Source organism: Anastrepha ludens, chromosome 4 (assembly GCF_028408465.1).
Source record: "Anastrepha ludens isolate Willacy chromosome 4, idAnaLude1.1, whole genome shotgun sequence".
NCBI lineage: Eukaryota > Metazoa > Arthropoda > Insecta > Diptera > Tephritidae > Anastrepha > Anastrepha ludens.
In genome coordinates this window covers 25956761-25974861 of record NC_071500.1, presented here as the reverse complement: position 1 = coordinate 25974861, position 18101 = coordinate 25956761, and the positions used below count along the sequence as shown (strand labels likewise).

At 40.2% G+C, this 18101-nt stretch overlaps 1 protein-coding gene across 4 annotated transcripts in view; it reads left to right on the top strand.

Moving 5' to 3' along the window:
* Positions 1 to 17255, top strand: part of LOC128861281 (serine protease nudel) — a 33941-nt gene extending 16686 nt beyond the window's left edge. For all 4 annotated transcript variants that reach the window (XM_054099300.1, XM_054099298.1, XM_054099296.1 and 1 more), the window contains exons 7-19: positions 14 to 520; positions 2782 to 3115; positions 3179 to 4073; positions 7714 to 7883; positions 7944 to 8057; positions 8128 to 8890; positions 8946 to 9137; positions 9205 to 9695; positions 9764 to 9922; positions 12796 to 12928; positions 13012 to 13119; positions 16454 to 16600; positions 16701 to 17255. In XM_054099300.1, the coding sequence (XP_053955275.1) occupies positions 14 to 520; positions 2782 to 3115; positions 3179 to 4073; positions 7714 to 7883; positions 7944 to 8057; positions 8128 to 8890; positions 8946 to 9137; positions 9205 to 9695; positions 9764 to 9922; positions 12796 to 12928; positions 13012 to 13119; positions 16454 to 16600; positions 16701 to 17127 (4440 nt within the window). In that variant the 3' untranslated portion in view covers positions 17128 to 17255. The remainder of the gene's footprint in view (positions 1 to 13; positions 521 to 2781; positions 3116 to 3178; positions 4074 to 7713; positions 7884 to 7943; positions 8058 to 8127; positions 8891 to 8945; positions 9138 to 9204; positions 9696 to 9763; positions 9923 to 12795; positions 12929 to 13011; positions 13120 to 16453; positions 16601 to 16700) is intronic.
* The last annotated feature ends 846 nt before the right edge of the window (positions 17256 to 18101 follow it).

Below are 18101 nucleotides of genomic sequence, written 5' to 3'. Positions count from 1 at the left end.
AATTGTCCTCTAGTCGCATACTGTTTCCAGTTCAAGTGGTTTCCTGTTTCACAATTATCGTGGAGAATGGTTTCCCGTGTGTAACAATGCTCAAAAGTGGGCCCAAGCAGCTTGTGCTAATGAAGCTGACCACAACGCCAAGGCAAATGTGACATTCCGTGAGATCGTACTACATCGCCCATTTATCGAACCAACCCTGATAGGACAGGTACATTTTCCCTCGTCATGTCAGCAGCAAGATGCACACGACAAGCTGATAGACAAAGCTGCTTATGTTACTTGCTCGCAAACTAAATGTGGTTCGGTTAAGAAGAAAATTAAGACACCTTTCCGTCGGAAACGATCGAAGAGAAATTTATTGTCTGATAGGCGAAAAGTTAAGAACCCACAACAGTTGGAAGCTTCTAATGGGCGTATTGTAGGCGGAAGATTCAGCACACCAATGCAATGGCCTTTTGTGGTTGCAGTGTATAGAGATGGCAAATTTCACTGTGCTGGAACAATATATTCGGAAAGATGGGTAAGTGAGTGTATGTGCTGGTGTGTATATTCTTTGCTAGGCTTTTTTAGCTGAATGTAAAACAAATGGAGGGATCTACTACTTTATAATACTTTCGAACGCGAGATGGGTTTATCAGCAGTAGCTTTTTGATTTTGTCTGCCGCGAGACGACCGATGTTAGAAATAACTTTTTCTATCATTTGATAATTTACCAAATCGCGTTGCGAAATCAAGAAAAAATACTTTTTTTAGTTTTAATTCCACTACTTAGTCTCTCCAACGCGGAGGTCGTTTGCTCTATGTTGCCACCACCAACAGATAATGGTCGGTGCAATTAGATCTTGCTCTAGTAAGGCTTTCAGGGCACTGACACATATTATCCCGGTAGATCTCCATTTAGGTTAAATGGTTGGAAGGAAAAAACGTATGACGTAAACGTATGTGATTTTCAATAAAATTTTGCACCTCGCTTTCCATCTCAGGAGGAATCGAGTAATGGTTTTTACTAAACAACTTCGACACTACAGCCTACACGAACGGTTCAAAAATTGACTGTGGTGTCAGAGCTGGTATATATTTTCATAGACTTAGAATCTGTGTAATCTGTGCGTCTTTCTAATACTTGCAGTGTCGTCCAGGTGGAAGTATTGGCAATACGGGAAGCTTGTAGGCTACTAACCACAGACCTCTCTTTTAAGGGCAATATCGAAATTCTTTCGGGTAGTCAAGCTGCAATCCAGGCATTGGATTCGGCTACAAAAACCTCTAAACTGGTGGAACAAAGCAGAAATTGCCATAGCCCCTTGAGCGTAAACCAATCTTGATCTGGATCTCGGGGCAACGGAACAGTGAGAGATCGAAAAAGCGGGAGCACTAGCAAGAGAGGAATCTGCCATGAATAACATCACTAGGTGCAATCGAGAATGCAATCTCCACAAAATCTCTACGAATCCCGGTTTGTAGATGGAGAGACCAGACAACATGCAAAGTTAGCAGAACATGCAAAGTTTGCCTCCTCTATAACCACAAACAATTGACAGCATTGACAAATGTGAAATGAAGAGACGCCTGCAGACTTATGGCAGTGGTAATTGGCTTTAGGTCTATAGGCACCCAAAATGGGTATCCCTTACGATATATACTCCCATAGTTGTAATCAACCGCAGCAACAGGAAAATATCTTCCACTTGGTCTGTGAATGCCCTGGCCTCAGGAAGGCGGGGATGTCAATCCTTGCCGCTTTTTGAAAGCATCGAACATTTGGCTGGCAGTGGCGTAAACAACCTTATGAGGTTTTTCAATCGCACTGACTGGATATACTTATACGTGAAGAAATAGCCGTATAACTTGTTGGTAGCGAGGATGTGACAACAAAATGATGCGGAAGCGTTAACTGGTTTCCTGGCAAATCACCATTTAAACCAACCAACCAACCAACATTAGTATAAAAACGGTATGCTCAGAGGTTTCATCACCGTCAAGACAAAGTTACCAATATGACTCAGTGGATAAGCCTAAGCGATGCATAAGAAAACGTAGTCGATTGTGACGGGTAAGGATGCAATAAGGAAGGCAAAGCCTTTTCTACTGAACGATTAATCAGAATGGCTCGTCTCTATCGCCCTTCAGTAATTATTCCGCTCTGAATGCCAACCTCGCCTCTTAGGAAATCAATCCGCACTCAAATTTTTTTAAATCAGTTGACTTCGAGCATACTTTTTGATACTAATGTTTAAACTGGGAATACCTTTAAATTACAAGAAGGATGGTAAACGCATACGGCTCGCTTGATGTTTTTTCTGTTACTTTTTTTGCAAGTTGAAAACTCTGACATCAAAGCTTTAAAGCACAAATTGGTTTTTGACTTCCTCTTTAAATAACTTAAAACATGCCCGAGTAGTACTAGGTGAAGTAAAAAGTTCTCGGCGTTTTTACCTAGATGTCTTTAGTGAGCAACACTTCAAACAAACAACACTGTTGGGTGTTACGGCGTTCTTAAATAGAGATCAAAAAACAGAAAACTCGATAAACTCTTCAGTTCCACTACGACCAAGTTAAAATGTCTGAGAAGGTTGCTAAAAACATATTCTGCTGTTTATGGACAGAATACAGCATTGAATGCAACATCAAAGTGGTGGTTCCATCACTTTACAATGCTTAAAGTTCTGGAATTTTTTGTAGCACCTAATAATTTTCTCTAAGCTATTCGTCATTCTATGTTAAAATTAAATCAGCCTAATCTTTGTTGTGTGTCATTTTTTTAACGTTATACTTTATTAGATTATCAGCGCTGCCCACTGCGTCTTAAATTACCATAACTATTATTACGAAATTCACGCTGGCATGATTCGTCGATTGAGCTTTTCGAGTACTACACAAATTCGTGCAGTGTCCCATGTGGTTGTACACCAAGCGTATGAGAGGCGTAGTATGCGCAACGATCTAGCGATGTTACGTATGAGGGAGCCGCTTATGTTTAATCGGTGGGTGAAACCGATATGTATGCCAGATATTGGACGAACGACGGCCGGAGAAGATTGGATTTGGGGGCCGGAAGAGAACACTTTATGCACGGTTGTGGGTTGGGGTGCGATGCGTGAGAAAGGACCTGGGAGTAAGTAAACATTACCGATGGTAATAAATTATTTGCGAATTGGATTAATTAATACCAATACAGGTGATCAATTACGCGAGGTGATGGTGCCAATACGAAAGCAGTGTACCGAGTTAGAGGATAAATATTCCGAGAATGTTTGTGCTGGTGATGTGGATGGTGGACGTGATGCTTGCCAGGGTGATTCTGGAGGCCCTCTATTCTGTCGTAGTGTCAACAATACTGAGGAATGGTACTTAGCTGGAGTTGTTAGTCATGGTAATGGTTGTGCGCGTCCCGGAGAGGTTGGTGCTTACTCTCGAGTAGCGCTTTACTTGGACTGGATTGCATTAGCGGTGAAATTCCCCTCGAAAATACAACCACGTTCAATGTGCCCTGGCTACACTTGTGTCTGGGGTGGAAAACGTTGTATATCAAAGAAACTACGTTGCAATCGTGTCGTTGATTGCTTAGGAGGTGAAGATGAAGTTGGTTGCACTTACAATTTTGCACCAGATATGGTTTCTGGTACGAACGTCCTATCGACAACAACAGAGAGTGATTATTATCCTGAGAATGTGATGACATCACCACCATGCAGGGCAGAGGATACAGCTCGAAATGTTCATATTGAAAATGAGGATGAGGAAGAAAGAAACAAAACTAGTAAAAATAGGTTTACTACGACAGAAGCTGGTAAAACCAGTACGGTGGTAAGTACAGAAATGAGTACCAAGCGAATGAGAACAACGGAAATAAACTCGATGAGAACTACAACTGAAACCTCGTCTTCAAACGAAATGACAACAGTATCACTGACACCTTTTGATGTAGAAAACTTGGTTACAACAACTGCAATTGATTCTATGCTTTCTTCCACGACGAAACAAAATGCAAGCCCGGATCAGGAAACGTCAACTGATACAAATACAAAAAATTTTACTAACTCAAGCATACCAGGAAAATTTGTATGTCAAAGGTGAGAAAAACTAATCGTTTTAATGTAAACTTAATCGTTAGCAACCTCAAAAGTTCCTTTAAAGATCCAAAATAACTTTTCAGAACTTCCTTATGGAAAACAGAGTTCTGAGCATATTCTTTTGTGATTCTCTTTTTTCATTGGAATTCAATCTCGGAAAGGTCAATAATATCCGAAATACGACTTCTTCAATTCCGACTGCTCAGGCCTGATATGCTAAACTGTAAAAGTGTGAAGGTTTTTTGTACTTTTTAATTTTTACCTATAAGACTTACCTTATTTATCCTAAAAGTGTTTGAAAGATTGGTTGATTATCATATCCGAGAGCACAACGAATCCAAATTATCTCAACAGCGCAACATGCTTCCCTGAACGGGAATTCCACGGAAGCAGCCTTACACGAAGTCGTAGGAACTGTGGAAAAATCTTTGGAAGGCAAACAATTCACTTTGCGGCCTTCATAAATATGGAAGATACTTTTAATAACATCAGGGCGGAGTCAATTGTCACTGCGTTAGATAGACTATAGATGGAAAGACCTATCGTCTCTGGATCTCGTCCCTGCTTGGCTGCAGGGCCGCAAGAGGGGTTAAATTCACTAGATTCGTTCACAGGGGGACGCCGCAGGGTGATGTCCTTTCGTCCCTACTTTGGCTAGTTGCTATTGACGAAGTTCTGATAATGCTAAACAAGGGTGCAGTTAAGGTAGTATCATCCGCCGATGAATTGGTCCTGATGGTATCGGGACCATTTCCTTCAGTTATGCCTGAGATTTTGGAAAGGTCACTGGCTGTACTCAGTCGCTGGGCTGCCACTTGCGGCCTCCGAGTCAACTCTGACAAAACGGAGCTGGTGCTATTTACCAGAAACCTCCTTTATAAACCTCCACCCTTTCGTCTTCCCAAATTAAACGACTACGTTCTCCCGCTCTTATTGGAAGTAGGTATCTTGGAGTGATACTTGACTTCAAACTCCATTGGAAGCTACACATTGAAAATCAGGTAAAAAAGGCCCGTATAGAGTTCTAATCCTGCAAATCTATGTTCGGTAAATAATGGGGACTTAAGCCTCAGGTCGTGCTGTGGATGTACAACGCAGTGGCTTTGCCAATTTTAACGTATGGATGCCTAGTTCGGTGGGAAGCTCTTCGGAAGGGCTATAATAGCACTAAACTGGGAAGGGTGCAAAGGAATGCATGCATTGACATCACCGGATCATGTAAAACTGGCCCCAGTGCTGCCCTGAATGTCCTTTTGCATCGACTTTTCCGACATTTCCATCGCAGCTCAAAGTGCAATCAGGTTAAAGGAGATTGGCCTCTAGAGGCAATCTTTCAAGGGACATGGTAGCATTTTCGGGCAGTTAACATCGTATTTCTCCGAACTTCGAACAGATCTCTATCCGCAAACTAGAGTTGAAGGGTCGTGCTAGGGCAATCTTTCCAAATAGGCAGGATTGGATCGAGGGGAAAATCTGCACCGAAGCTTGCACCTGTGTCTTCATTGACGGTTCCAAGATGGAATCTGGAGTCGGGGCAGGGGTTTTCTCTAAATCAGTCAATTTATCTGTCTCCTTTAAACTGCCGAATACTGCTAGTGTTTTTCACGCAGAAGTCTTTGCGATCCTGCAGGCATGCAAAACGCTTAGGGAACGCGGGGGCGAGGGAGACATTAACATTTTCTCCGATACTCAAGCCGCGATTAAGACTCTGACGACACCATGGTGCGGAACGAAATTAGTAAACTCCTGTAAGGAGGAGATCAAATCTTTTGGATGTGCAGGTAACATTTCTCTGATCTGGGTTCTAGGACATAGGAACATAGAGGGATATGAAATTGCTGATGAGCTCGCCAGGAAGGAGACTGAATTGGCCTCAGAGACCTCCTACCCGGTCATCGGCATCCTCCTGACAGTTGTTAAAGTTATTTCTCAGAAAAGCTCAGAAAAGATAAAGCTCTATTTCTTTATGTGCTATTTCGAAAATCCTTTGGTCGCAGTATAATAGAAGGAGGACTCAGAAAGTCCTATGGATTCCTCGCCATTTAATTTCCAAACTCGTAGCTGTGTTTACCGGTCACTGGACGATCGGCACACACGCGGAAAAGCTAAGGTTACCATTTAACCCCCATTGCAGAAGCTGTGGGGATCTTTTAGAGAAGGAGACTGTAGAGCACTTTCTCTATAAATTTCCGGGTTTGGCAACTAGTCGACTAAGGTCACTGGGTGCTCCTTTCTTCGACAGCCTGGGGCAGTGCGCAAACCTAAATCTAATCAATTTCCTCCATTATATCAACAGCTCTAGCTGGCTGTAGATATCTGCCTGTTGGAGGTCTCATAACGGTATCAAAACGGCGCTTTAGTGCTACTTGAGCAGGGCTAGACTGGTACTACAACTATTTCACCTTCCTACCTACCCATAAACATATTATATATAACTGGCGCTTACGCCCTTTTTGGGTGGTCGGCCGAGCTCCTTCTTCTATTTGTGGCGTATGTCTTGATGTCCTCGCATAATACTTTGTTTAATGTTTGGCACAGCGGTCAATAAAATCTAGAAGGTAGATCGAGTTTGTCGTGGCTTTTTAGGGTTTGATTCCTCTACTGTTCGTGGTGGAATAAAGGAGGACATCAGCTGCATTGAAAGGATTATGTGACTGAGAAATTCAACTTAATGTAATTCTAATTGGTGCGAGTTACACGAAGGAGAAGACACGAATGATGCGCCTAGTAGAGCTCTGTTGTATAGGCGGTTAGTGCGCTATTAAATGTGAAGCACCTATAGTTTTATGCCGCAAGTAGTTCTTTAAGAGCAGCTTTTTTCGTGGCAGAAATACACTCTGAGCTTTGCCATTGCCTACCGAGGGGCGAACACTGTTAAAAAAAATGTTTCTATCATTTTGCTGTTTCATTCACGGGACTCGATCATACGCACTTCCGAATGGTAGTCACGCGCCAACCAACTCGCCTACGACCGCCGAATATTTATTTAATGTTTTTGTTTTCGTTAGCGAAACTTTTATCCTCATGTACTTTATGACTGATAATATCTACTTTGTCACTGATGGTACCCAATGAAACGAAGTATTAGAGTACATCGAAATTTTACTCTCAATAGTTTGGCTCTCTTGCAGTTTGACTCTTTTGCACTCTTCTGCACCTCAAAATAAGCTTCGCCTTGAATCGCACAATACATCATGGAAGTTGGCGCCAATTAGAAACATCAAAAAAAACCAATACCTTTTTCACTTGATCACTTCAACTCGGAAGAGGTCTTACTCTTTCTCAGGGCTGGAGCGTTTGTATCCATTTGAACGGCATGGCCTAGTATGCGGTTCCGCTAGATATTTATTTGCAGCACTACAGGTATACCCAAAACATTTTACAGTTCCATCTTATGATATTCGCTAAGCACGTAAAGGGAAAAAATCTTCGAAAGAATCTTTCGGACAGTTCAAGGCTTGCTTCATGGGGTGTTGAGATCGGCCAAGATTCTCCGGGCTTGACGAAATATTTATAAAGTGTGATTTATGTTCGGCGAGGTATTTCTTCTCAATCATTCATTTATTTATGCTTGGAATTCGTGTATATTGAGTGCGAGAAAAAAAATCTTACCTGCACATTTTCGCGGTTCATATTCCAGAATATCACAAATAGTCGAGCTGAAAAATCGTTGCGATCGTGTTATGGATTGCGAGGACGGTACGGACGAGGACGATTGCAGCTGTCGCGACTTTTTGAAAGGATCACTCAGTATATTAATTTGTGATGGCAAAACTGATTGTGAAGATTTAACCGATGAAGAGAACTGTGGTATGTATATATATCATATATAATATATTTCATCATACATAAATATCATTTAACGTTTAGGTAACTGTACCGCTGATGAATTCCTCTGTCCACTCTCGCAAATGTGCGTACCAATGCAGAAACGTTGTGATGGTATTGTTGAGTGTGATTTTCATGAGGATGAAAGAGACTGCTGTAAGTATGGAATTATTTTGAATTAGTTATGGTGAATGCCGCTTAATCGGATACCTTTATCTCCTCAAAGTCGCCTTAACTAATGGCCGGGAAATTGTTTTGGATGTCGATAGGCGACCTGTTTTGAATAGTGCAGGCATATTTTCACGAAATAGTAATGGCAAATGGAGTGTTGTGTGTTCTCACGAGATGCCCTTATCCAAGCAAATTGCTGAAACGGCAAGCAACGTATGCACCCAGCTTGGCTTCAAAAGCTTAAAATTCTATAATACCACTCACCCCATAACACACAACATCATAGTACCTATTCACCCAGACATTTACAAAAAGAAGCTACATTCACAGCTTTCCGCATTATCCAGCGTCGAGCGTCATTTTCGCGTAGATGAGCTCGCATTCAAAGCCCGCATACAATACGTAGAACATATCAACGATGAATGTTTGGGTATTTTTGTAGAGTGTGAGGCTAAATCGAATAATGTAGAACCCATTAAGACTGTAAGTGCTGGCGAGTTAAGGCCGCCAGAAGCGGTGCCGTCATCCGTATTGCAACCAGCTCTGGAGACACATGGAAAGCCGAATGTATTCGCAACACCGCCATCGACGACGGTTTTGTGGAAAAAGAAAGATGAGCTGCTGCATAAGTTGGATGGAATAATTGAGAACCGGAAAAATATGTCATTGCTGATAGATAACAAATTGCATGAAGCCATAGAAGATTTGCATTGGCCGTGGGTAGTTGATGTTTACGTTGATGGTAGGTTGTGGTGTGTCGGTGCATTGGTTGATAAGCATTGGGTGCTGGTACACGATACGTGCCACTACGGCGTTAGGTGAGCGTGAATTCGTTTTTAAAATTAATTGATGTAATATTCGATCTCCTCTTAGATTCAATACTCATTACATCGCTGTACTTCTGGGTGGAGGTAAGACGAAACACCTTCGCCATAAGAGCGTGCACGAACAAATACGACGTGTTGACAATTTTGAGCAAGTTCCTAAGAGCAACGTGCTACTGTACCACTTGGAGAAGCCTGTGCACTTTACATATCACGTGCTGCCTACGTTTTTTCCAGACTTGTAAGCAGCCAATCATGACTCGAAAGCTAATTACATATAGGCAGTTATTCAAGTTTTTTCGTTACAGCTCTAACCACACAACTGCTCAGTATCCTCAATGCATTGCTATTCTACACGATGATCACAGTGGTCGCATCAAAGCGGTGTCTGCCATTGAGGAACAAAATGATGAACTCTGTAAAGCCTCCGATATGTCCTGTTATCGTCTAGTGGAGCGCAAGCCGCCTACGAAGCTTCTCAATGTGTTGGATGTTAGCGAAGAGGATTTTTCTAGTTTGTCGGAAGAAATCATGTTAAAAGAAGCTTTCGAAGAAACTAGCGACACTTTGGGCTCGTCGATGTCCCGTTTTACTACTTGCACACAGTTTGGCAAGAAAAACATCAGCCGCACGACATTCGAGCCTGTTGATCAGGGTATTTTAGCTTGCAAGCAAACGGATACCGGCTGGTATCCAATAGCTTTATTCGACTATAATAATACGAATTGTTATAGTTTTAAGGATTCATTTGCATTGCGCACTCTCGAAAAGGTTTATGGAGCGATACAGAGTTTGATAGGTAAATCGTTTATACATATAAAAGAGAGAAATGAAATTATCGTTATTTGTCTTTTATCTGGCTTTCAGATCAACCGAAATGTGAGTATTCTTACGCGCCACCAGTTTGCAGTACTCTTCGTTGTATGCTTGGGGAGTGCTTGGAGGAAGAACAAATTTGTAATGGATTGAGCGATTGTCATGACGGTGCTGATGAAGAGAAACAGATGTGCATCGGGCGACAGAAAGGTGTGCAAAATTTATATTGGCCAAGTAAATAGTCCGGAGCGTTTTTTCGCTTTAGTTTGACAATGCTATTTAAGGTACCTAGCTAAGGTTATAAGATGGCCGCCGTAGCCGAATGAGTTGGTGCGTGACTAACATTCGGAATTCGGAGTACGTTGGTTCGCAACTCCGTAGAACACCAAAATTAAGAAAAAGTTATATCTATCTATCGCCCCTCGGCAGGCAATTGTAAACCTTCGATTGAATTTCTGCCAAGGAAAAGCATAAAACTGTAGGTAACTCCAAGTGTGGAACAACAACAAGGAGGAGCAGCTCGGCCAAACACCTAATAAAAGTGTACGCTCCAATTATTTACTTATTTAGTTAAGGTTATTCGACCTTAGTTTTAGTATTGAAGCCAATTTTATTATTCCAAGTCTCTCTTTGTGCGAGATGCAACCTCGTATCCAAACTTTCACAATTTCTGTTGCCTTTATGGAGCACAACAATTGTCCTATTCGCCAATTCTGGTCACTGTCAACTGTTGACAGTATATGCAGATCCGAATTGAGTGTTTGGCTCGATGGGAGCAGGTCATAGTCGATCATTTCCTTTCAATGTGAATTATGCGGTGGGCTTGAACATAACAACGAACTCCTTTTGCGGCAGCTATCTGGACGATAATGAGTTGGCCTCACCTCATCACTAGCTTTGCTGCTAGGTTAGGTTTCAAACATCTTGGCTCCCACTTTAACTACGCCTGAGCAGCCAACAGACTTGGATATTGGCCGCTTGCCGAAATTTGCTTATCAGCATATAGAGTTTTTCCGTCCGCTATTCTTAATCGTCGTCGTTCATATATTTGCCCTCTTCCTCGGCTGGCTGGCATAGTAGGTTCGTTCAATCTTTTAAGATCTTGCTTACTTTTTCCTGCTCTATCCTACAAATGGCTCGCCTTAATGATCTACATCATTTCTAGTTTATCTGCATTAGATCAATTCTAAACGATTCTAGGCGATCAACTGACAATGGAAAGAGGAGGATTAAAAGACATCCAAAATCCATATTGTTATATTTAGCGGCTGCTCTTGTTACTCGACAAGAACGTTCAGGATTTTTAATGCCCAGATGCAACAATTTTGTTTATTGATATAGCCGGCGAGGTGAAAATTAGTGTTGTTCGAAACGTCTTTTCAATAAAGCGATAACGTAGCAATAACTGTGGAAAGTTAGTAATTTTCAAAAGCCTTAATTCAAATATCCGTAAATTACACAGGCAACGGACAAGCCTTAGTTTTCGTTACCTAGGGTGATAAGAACTGTGATGTGAAAAGGAAGTACTACAGTGGGGTGGATTAGATTAGATTTGTGACGGTTTGAACAAATCCAAGAGCTCATTTAGGAAGACCATTGTACTACACCCGGATAGATTGCAATATGGATGGTAAGAGGGAAGAATTTGTATTGAGGTAACTCTTCCGCAATTTGTTTGGATTCATTGATGAATCTTAAGAGATCCGGAAGAGGAAGAGTATAAGCCTTATCTATGCTCAGTAAATCACAACCCAACAGCCTAAGTCTGATTCTAGAAAACGCCAGCCAGCTACAGAGAAAATGTTCTGCAGTTTCCAAATTCACAAGACAGAATAGGCATATTGGGTAGCCATGGTAGCCATATGCTGACCAAAGGCATTGTACCCTTGTGATTGCACTCTTAGATCTTTCCTACTAAGTTTCAAGAGAAATATCGCTTATTTCCTGTTTGGTTCTCTCACAAAGCTCTTGACTACTCTGCTAAGGTCCAACTCAGACCAAAGCCTTCTATGGGTAGAACTCATGAGGACGTTAATCCATAGTGGAATTGACAACTAGAAAGGGTTCAAAGCCCAGTGATATGCTTACAGCGCCTCCATTAGCCAGTTTGTCAGCCAACTGGTTCCTCGCAATACCACAATGCCCAGGCACCCAAATAAGACAAACTTTGTGGTCTTTTGAGCAGCGTGGGTTATCAAGGGCTCTTAGTGGAGCTTGACTGTCACTAAAAATTCCAATCCTATTATCCCGCCCCTTTTTCTCAATTGGCCAGTATGATACATTCAAGATGGCATAGATTTCCGTTTAACTTGAGCCTGTAAGGCCTTTCTTTCGAATTTGAGATCTAGAAGTTGCAAGTTCAGAATGGTTCATAGCACCTGTGATACCCAAGCACACACTTGTTTGTATCCTGATTAGGGGCTTTACTCTGGAATTAACCATAGCAGCGTTGTCAGCCTTAATTTTATTGCATCGATATATTCTACTTTATGATCGGAGTGTAAATGCCGCAGATATAGAGAATATTTAAAAAGGCGACTCCTGCGTTTAAACAAAAAGAAAGAAATAGAAATCGCCTTCGAATCGAAAAGCTTTCGTAGCGAAACTTTAATAATTTTGAATTTCGATTCCATAGGTATACACCTGGTAATTCCAATTTTTATAAGTTGAATATGTTTGAGTATCCAAGTAATACCTACCAGTTGGATTTCCGAAGATGAGAGTCCACTTATTAAGTTAATATATTTTAGTCATTAGTGAAATCTACTATTACCTATTAAAATACAGCCAAATTGGCATTTGAGCCAGTGGAAGCTCATCTTTGGTTAAGCTGGAAATAGAAGATGATATGAGTGGCACTAAAATGGCAAGGGCGAAAATAGAGCAGTGAGCTCGTACTACAATAACTATAATAATATAACTTAACTTAATAGCAATATTAGAATTGAAACTACGAATTAAGTCCATAGTTGCGCTTTTTTTAATTTTTTAGGTGTTTTAATAGTTTATCACGAACCCAAATATTTCTCGAGTTCAATTTATCTCTAAATGTGGTATTTTAATAAATTTTTATTTGTATGCAGTTTGCCAGGCGTCAGAGTTGAAATGCCGTTCTACCTATAAATGCGTACCAAAGACGAAATTTTGCGATCATATAGCCGACTGCGATGACATGACCGACGAGCCTACACTCTGCTCTTGCTACACATATCTGCAGTAAGTAAGAAATAGAGATTTCAGTTTATTAATTTCGCAAATTGCTTTAGAAAGCAGAATAAAAATCAATTTTCAATTTGCAGAGCCACCGATCCAAAGAAATTATGCGACGGTGTACGAAACTGTTGGGACAAAAGCGATGAAAGTCCAGCGCTATGTAATTGCACTGATGAACATTTTCAATGTGGCACGTAAGTAAAGAAGACAGTATATCTACGCACATATGGAATCGATTGTGCGGGTATACTTCCGATTGCTAGTTATAACAAATGTAGAAATAAGTTGCTTAGGTATTTGTTTCATATTCAAACAAAGTAACTCATACGCCCTGTCGTTCTGCGCTTTGAAAATATCATTTACTTAGCTTATAGCCTAGACAGAAGGTGGCGTTAGTCGGGTTTACCGGAGTTTCTTGAGCTTCATTTTAAAAGTTTCATTATTTTTTATTCGGCATAGATATTAACTGTCATTTTTCGGCAATGTTGCCATCGAAAATTTCCTTAATACGCTTAAATTATGCGAATTAAGACTAGTTGTGAATCCGTATTAGTTGCACTTAACTTCTGATATAATTTCTAGGCTATTACATTATAGACAAAAAGGAGGGTCTGTCGAAAGACGCGCCTATATGTTATTTTAAAATAAAATAAGTGAAAATTTAGATTCTATCTGGTTTCACTATTTTTATATTTGTTATTAAAAATGACATCGTTTAAATGTCCACCATGAGCACATCTGCAGGTAAATCCGCCAAACAGTAGATTCACGAATTCTGAATTGTTGAGAAAGTCGAGATATCGATGTGACATAGAAAAGGTGACATAAAAAAGTTATATTAAGGGTGATTTTTTAAGAGCTATAGGACATTTTTTCAAAACGTAAAATTCAGAGAAATACATGGAATTTTTATTTAAATGGATAGTACAGTCCATATTTGAGACCAAATTGGGGGACATCAGAATTCGTTTTAGAGGTATGGTTCCTTCGGCAAAGTTTCTTATTTTGATCCCTAGAATATGATTTTCATAGAGCAATGGGCGATTTTTTTGCCTCCCCACAAATCGACTCGGCCTAATATATATATAATTCGCGCATACACCCATTTTGGGTATTTGGCCGAGCTAAATATGAAATGATATTTATTTATGGATTCGGTGAAAGGCAAGCAAAACATATTTTAGAGATTTTTGAGTGCTCTTGACATACTGGATTCTTGCATACAATGCAATAGAAGCGAGTTTTTCGTCGAAGTTTTTCGCTTCCTTGTAGACAAAGACGGCAATCTCTCTTCCAGCCAGACCCGTGGTGCCCAACCGAAGGTATAACTTTTTAAATATTTTTTTCGTCACGTTCAAGGATCCTTTTTAAAAGGTTATATCTGGAAGCTATCTAGAAGCTCAAGTCGTTAGTTATAATAGAAATACGTTAAACTCACGCCCAGCGGAGGGTTAATGATTTATTGAAGAATTAAATAGAATTAGTACGTTTGAGTAAAATGAATGGTAGACAGGAAAACAATAAGGGTGAAAAATATCAATACTTTCCAGTAGTCCAATAAAAGTTGTTCTACATATGCAGGGTGTCCCTTGGTAGAATTAGGTTTTCAATTTAAAATCTATCCCTAACTGCTGAGAATATGAGCGGCGAGGAGACAAGTGAAACGTATTTCAACGCCACTGAATCGTGTGCAAAAGCTCGTCGTAGATTTTGTACGCGTTACAATATTCTACGTTTACGTGATGCACCAAGTGAAGATTTGATTTGTTCATGGATGCGAAGGTCCCGGGCAACAAGTTCGGTGGCAGACAGTTTATGGCTAGGGCCCAGCCGGTCATCAAGAAATGAATGGAAATATTGAACTCGTCGCTACAGGTTTGTACGATAATCCGCGTCAGTTGATGCGCAAAAAACCGATTGACCGGGAACTTCCAAAAACTATTGTGTATGCATGAGGAGGGGTCTTAGAGTTCACCTTAAAAAAATTAAATCGTGTAAGCTATGCTGGAGCGAGGTCGTGCGGTAAACAGTATCTTTTGGAGCGACGAAGCGCATTTTCATATAAATGGAAATGTAAAAAAGTAAACTTGTCGTTATTGGATACCTAAAGGACAGAGCCCACTATTAAAACATTAACGGCCATTTAACAGCTCCAAAGTGACGTTTTGGTGTGCATTTTCAAGCAATGGAATAATTTTTTGAAAATCGTCAAGGGCAGGCAATTTCTGTGGACGGTGTCTCTTATCGGCGCAAGTTAATCGATATTTTTCTGTCTGCAATGAGAGATAACACTATCTTCCGGTAGTTTCATTAAAATGGCCCCGCACACAACGACGCACATCGCCAGAGAGACCATGCTACGTGATGCTGAGTGATTTCTTTCTTAAAAAAACTGATAAGTTATTTCGGTGACATATCCTGGCCACGCATGTCGCCCGATTTTACCCTTATGAACTTTTTTCTGTGGAGCTACCTCTAATGTAAAGTCTATGAAACGAACTCAGCGACCCTCTCAGCACTAAAAGAAATTATCGTTTGCGATGTTAAAGGTATCCCGACAATCACTTCTTTAGCGAGTGGCAGTAGTACGGAGGCCAGATTCCACGACGACCAACATATAGAGAAAATAATTTAAAAACAATAAAATCCGCACTTGTCTTCTTTGTAATCAAAAATAAATAATTGGCGTGTACACTTTTGTTAGGTGTTTGGCCAAGCTCCTCGTCCTATTTTTGGTCTCCTCCTCCTCCTCTTGATGTTGTTCCACAAATGGAGGGACCTATAGTTTTAAGCCGTCTCCGAATGGCAAACGGTTTTTTGAGGAGATTTTTCTTGATAGAAATTTACTCGGAGCATTGCCACTGCCTGCCGAGGGCGACCACTATTAGAAACAACTTTTTCTATCATTTTGCTGATTTGTTTCTTTGTAATAGTTATTAAAATAAAAGTGTACTAATGGTATTTATTTTTAAATTCAGCCTTAAAATCCTAATTCTACTACCGGACACCCTGTACATAGTCAGAACTCAGGCCATTGCTTTGGGTTCGTATTTATATGGAAATAAATACGGAAAAAATCCACTCCCAAAAAGAATTATTAGCCTATTTAGATTAGTTTGTACACGTAGAACGAGTTCCAGGTTCATTTAATATTATATTTTTTTAGTTAATAATGCGTCAATGTGTCATAAATTCGAAAATTTCATAAAAGCGGTTTTCCAGATGTAGTAAAAGACACACACTAATTTTTGAGAGGTCAGAAGACGTAAGAATGCTGGAGAAACCCAATTGCTGGTACGGACTTACTTTTTTTAAATCTTTCTTCTGGTAGCTGCCTTTACCTCGTGACTTAGGTCATAATTTTGATGCCAATCAACGCAATAAGAACTTCGTAATAGACTAAATATTTGTACTCGGTTACTCGGTTACTCGTTCTTTAATTTTTTTTTTAGTTTTCAAGTGTTCTGAAAAGTCTTGCTTATGCTAATGACCCCTGGATTAAAATCTTCAACTATGTTTATTTTACAGCTCATCGAAAGAGTGTGTGCCGCGCGATTTTGTTTGTGACAAAGAACCGGACTGTTCCAATGGCGAAGATGAGAAGTATTGTATTGGTCTTGAATTTCCACAGCAGATAGTGAATGAAAAAACAGGTTTTACAAAATCACCACAAATGTAAGTAGATTTATAGACTTTTCCATGAGATGAAGCTGATTCTTTTTGTCTCTCTTTCTTTCTAACTCTTTCACGCTCTCCTTCTAACACACATTCTCAGCAAATACAAGCAATTGCCTCAGTATGGTCAGGTGATCGAACAGACCTATGGGGTGTGGCATACCAAATGTTTTCCGCGCAGCAATCCACCAGATGTGAAGGACGTGCGTGAAATATGCAAGAAACTTGGATTTAATCCGTATAAATTGCCGAGCTATCGGATAATTGATGATGCGGCTCAAAAGGTGGCCGCTACAAATGAATGGCCCGATCAGCGTGGTCGTAGTTTTGGCAATGACGATGAATCACCGCTAATGGAACGCTATCGCAGTGCCACAAAAGCCGTGGTTGTGAATAAATTTTCCCCGCTAACCCTCAATGATGAATTGACGTTATTCCTGAAACCAAGTAGACCGATCGCAGAGGTGGAGCGCTGGAATGCAACGGATTCGGAAATGTGTTTTCGGCTCGAAATCAAGTGCATGTAGCTGCATTTGTTTCGTAAAATTAGTACTTAGAATATTGAATGTGCCTACTCAAGTAGTTTTGAACCTAAGTAGTTGTAGAATTAAGAAATTTTTGTACTTTTGTAAAAAATAAAGACCAAACTGATTTATATAGTAGATATGCTTATATTAGGGCGAGGTGAACGTTAAAAAAAATCTGTTAAATTATATTGGCGGGCACTTCAAATCATAGTAATATTTGACATGTTTGTCAAGGCTCGGGGCTGGCTATGTGGGACCCCTACAGTAACAATTTTCTTTCCCTTTACAAATTACACAGAGGATTCAATCTTGATTAGTCAGTAAATAAACTGATTTTTACTTGGAAAAGTTTACAGAGTATTGTTACGTTATTCCGTTTTTATGATGTATAAATAAAGGGTTTTCCAATAAGAGGTGTTATTTGATATTCAAAGAAAAATGCTATTTTTAATACAAATGATTGGATGTTTATTTCATTACAAAGAGGAAGGTATGCCGTTAATAGTGGAAAATAACATCAGACAAATGACCTCCACGACGACGCTTACAAGACAATATCCTTTTCATGAAATTTTCCATAACCGAATTGCAAAGTAGCTGCCCTATGTCCTCGATAGCCTCACGAATTCCATCTTTGAGGTCTTGAATCGACCCTGAGCTGTTGGCGTAGATCTTCTCTTTCACGTGGCCCTAAAGAAAAAAGTCGCAAGGTGTTAAATCACAAGATCTCGGTGGCCAATTGTGAACACCTCTTCGAGAGATAACACGGTCCGGAAACTTTTCCCTTAAAATATCAATGGTTTCGTTACTTGTGTGGCACGTAGCGCCTTCTCGTTGAAAATAAACGTTGTCCAGATCAATACCGTCCAATTCCGGCCATAAAAAATCGTTAATCATCTCTCCAGTTTAACATCTAACACCTGTTATTGGAAAACCCTTTATATTAGTTTGGAGAAAAACTTTATTTAAATATT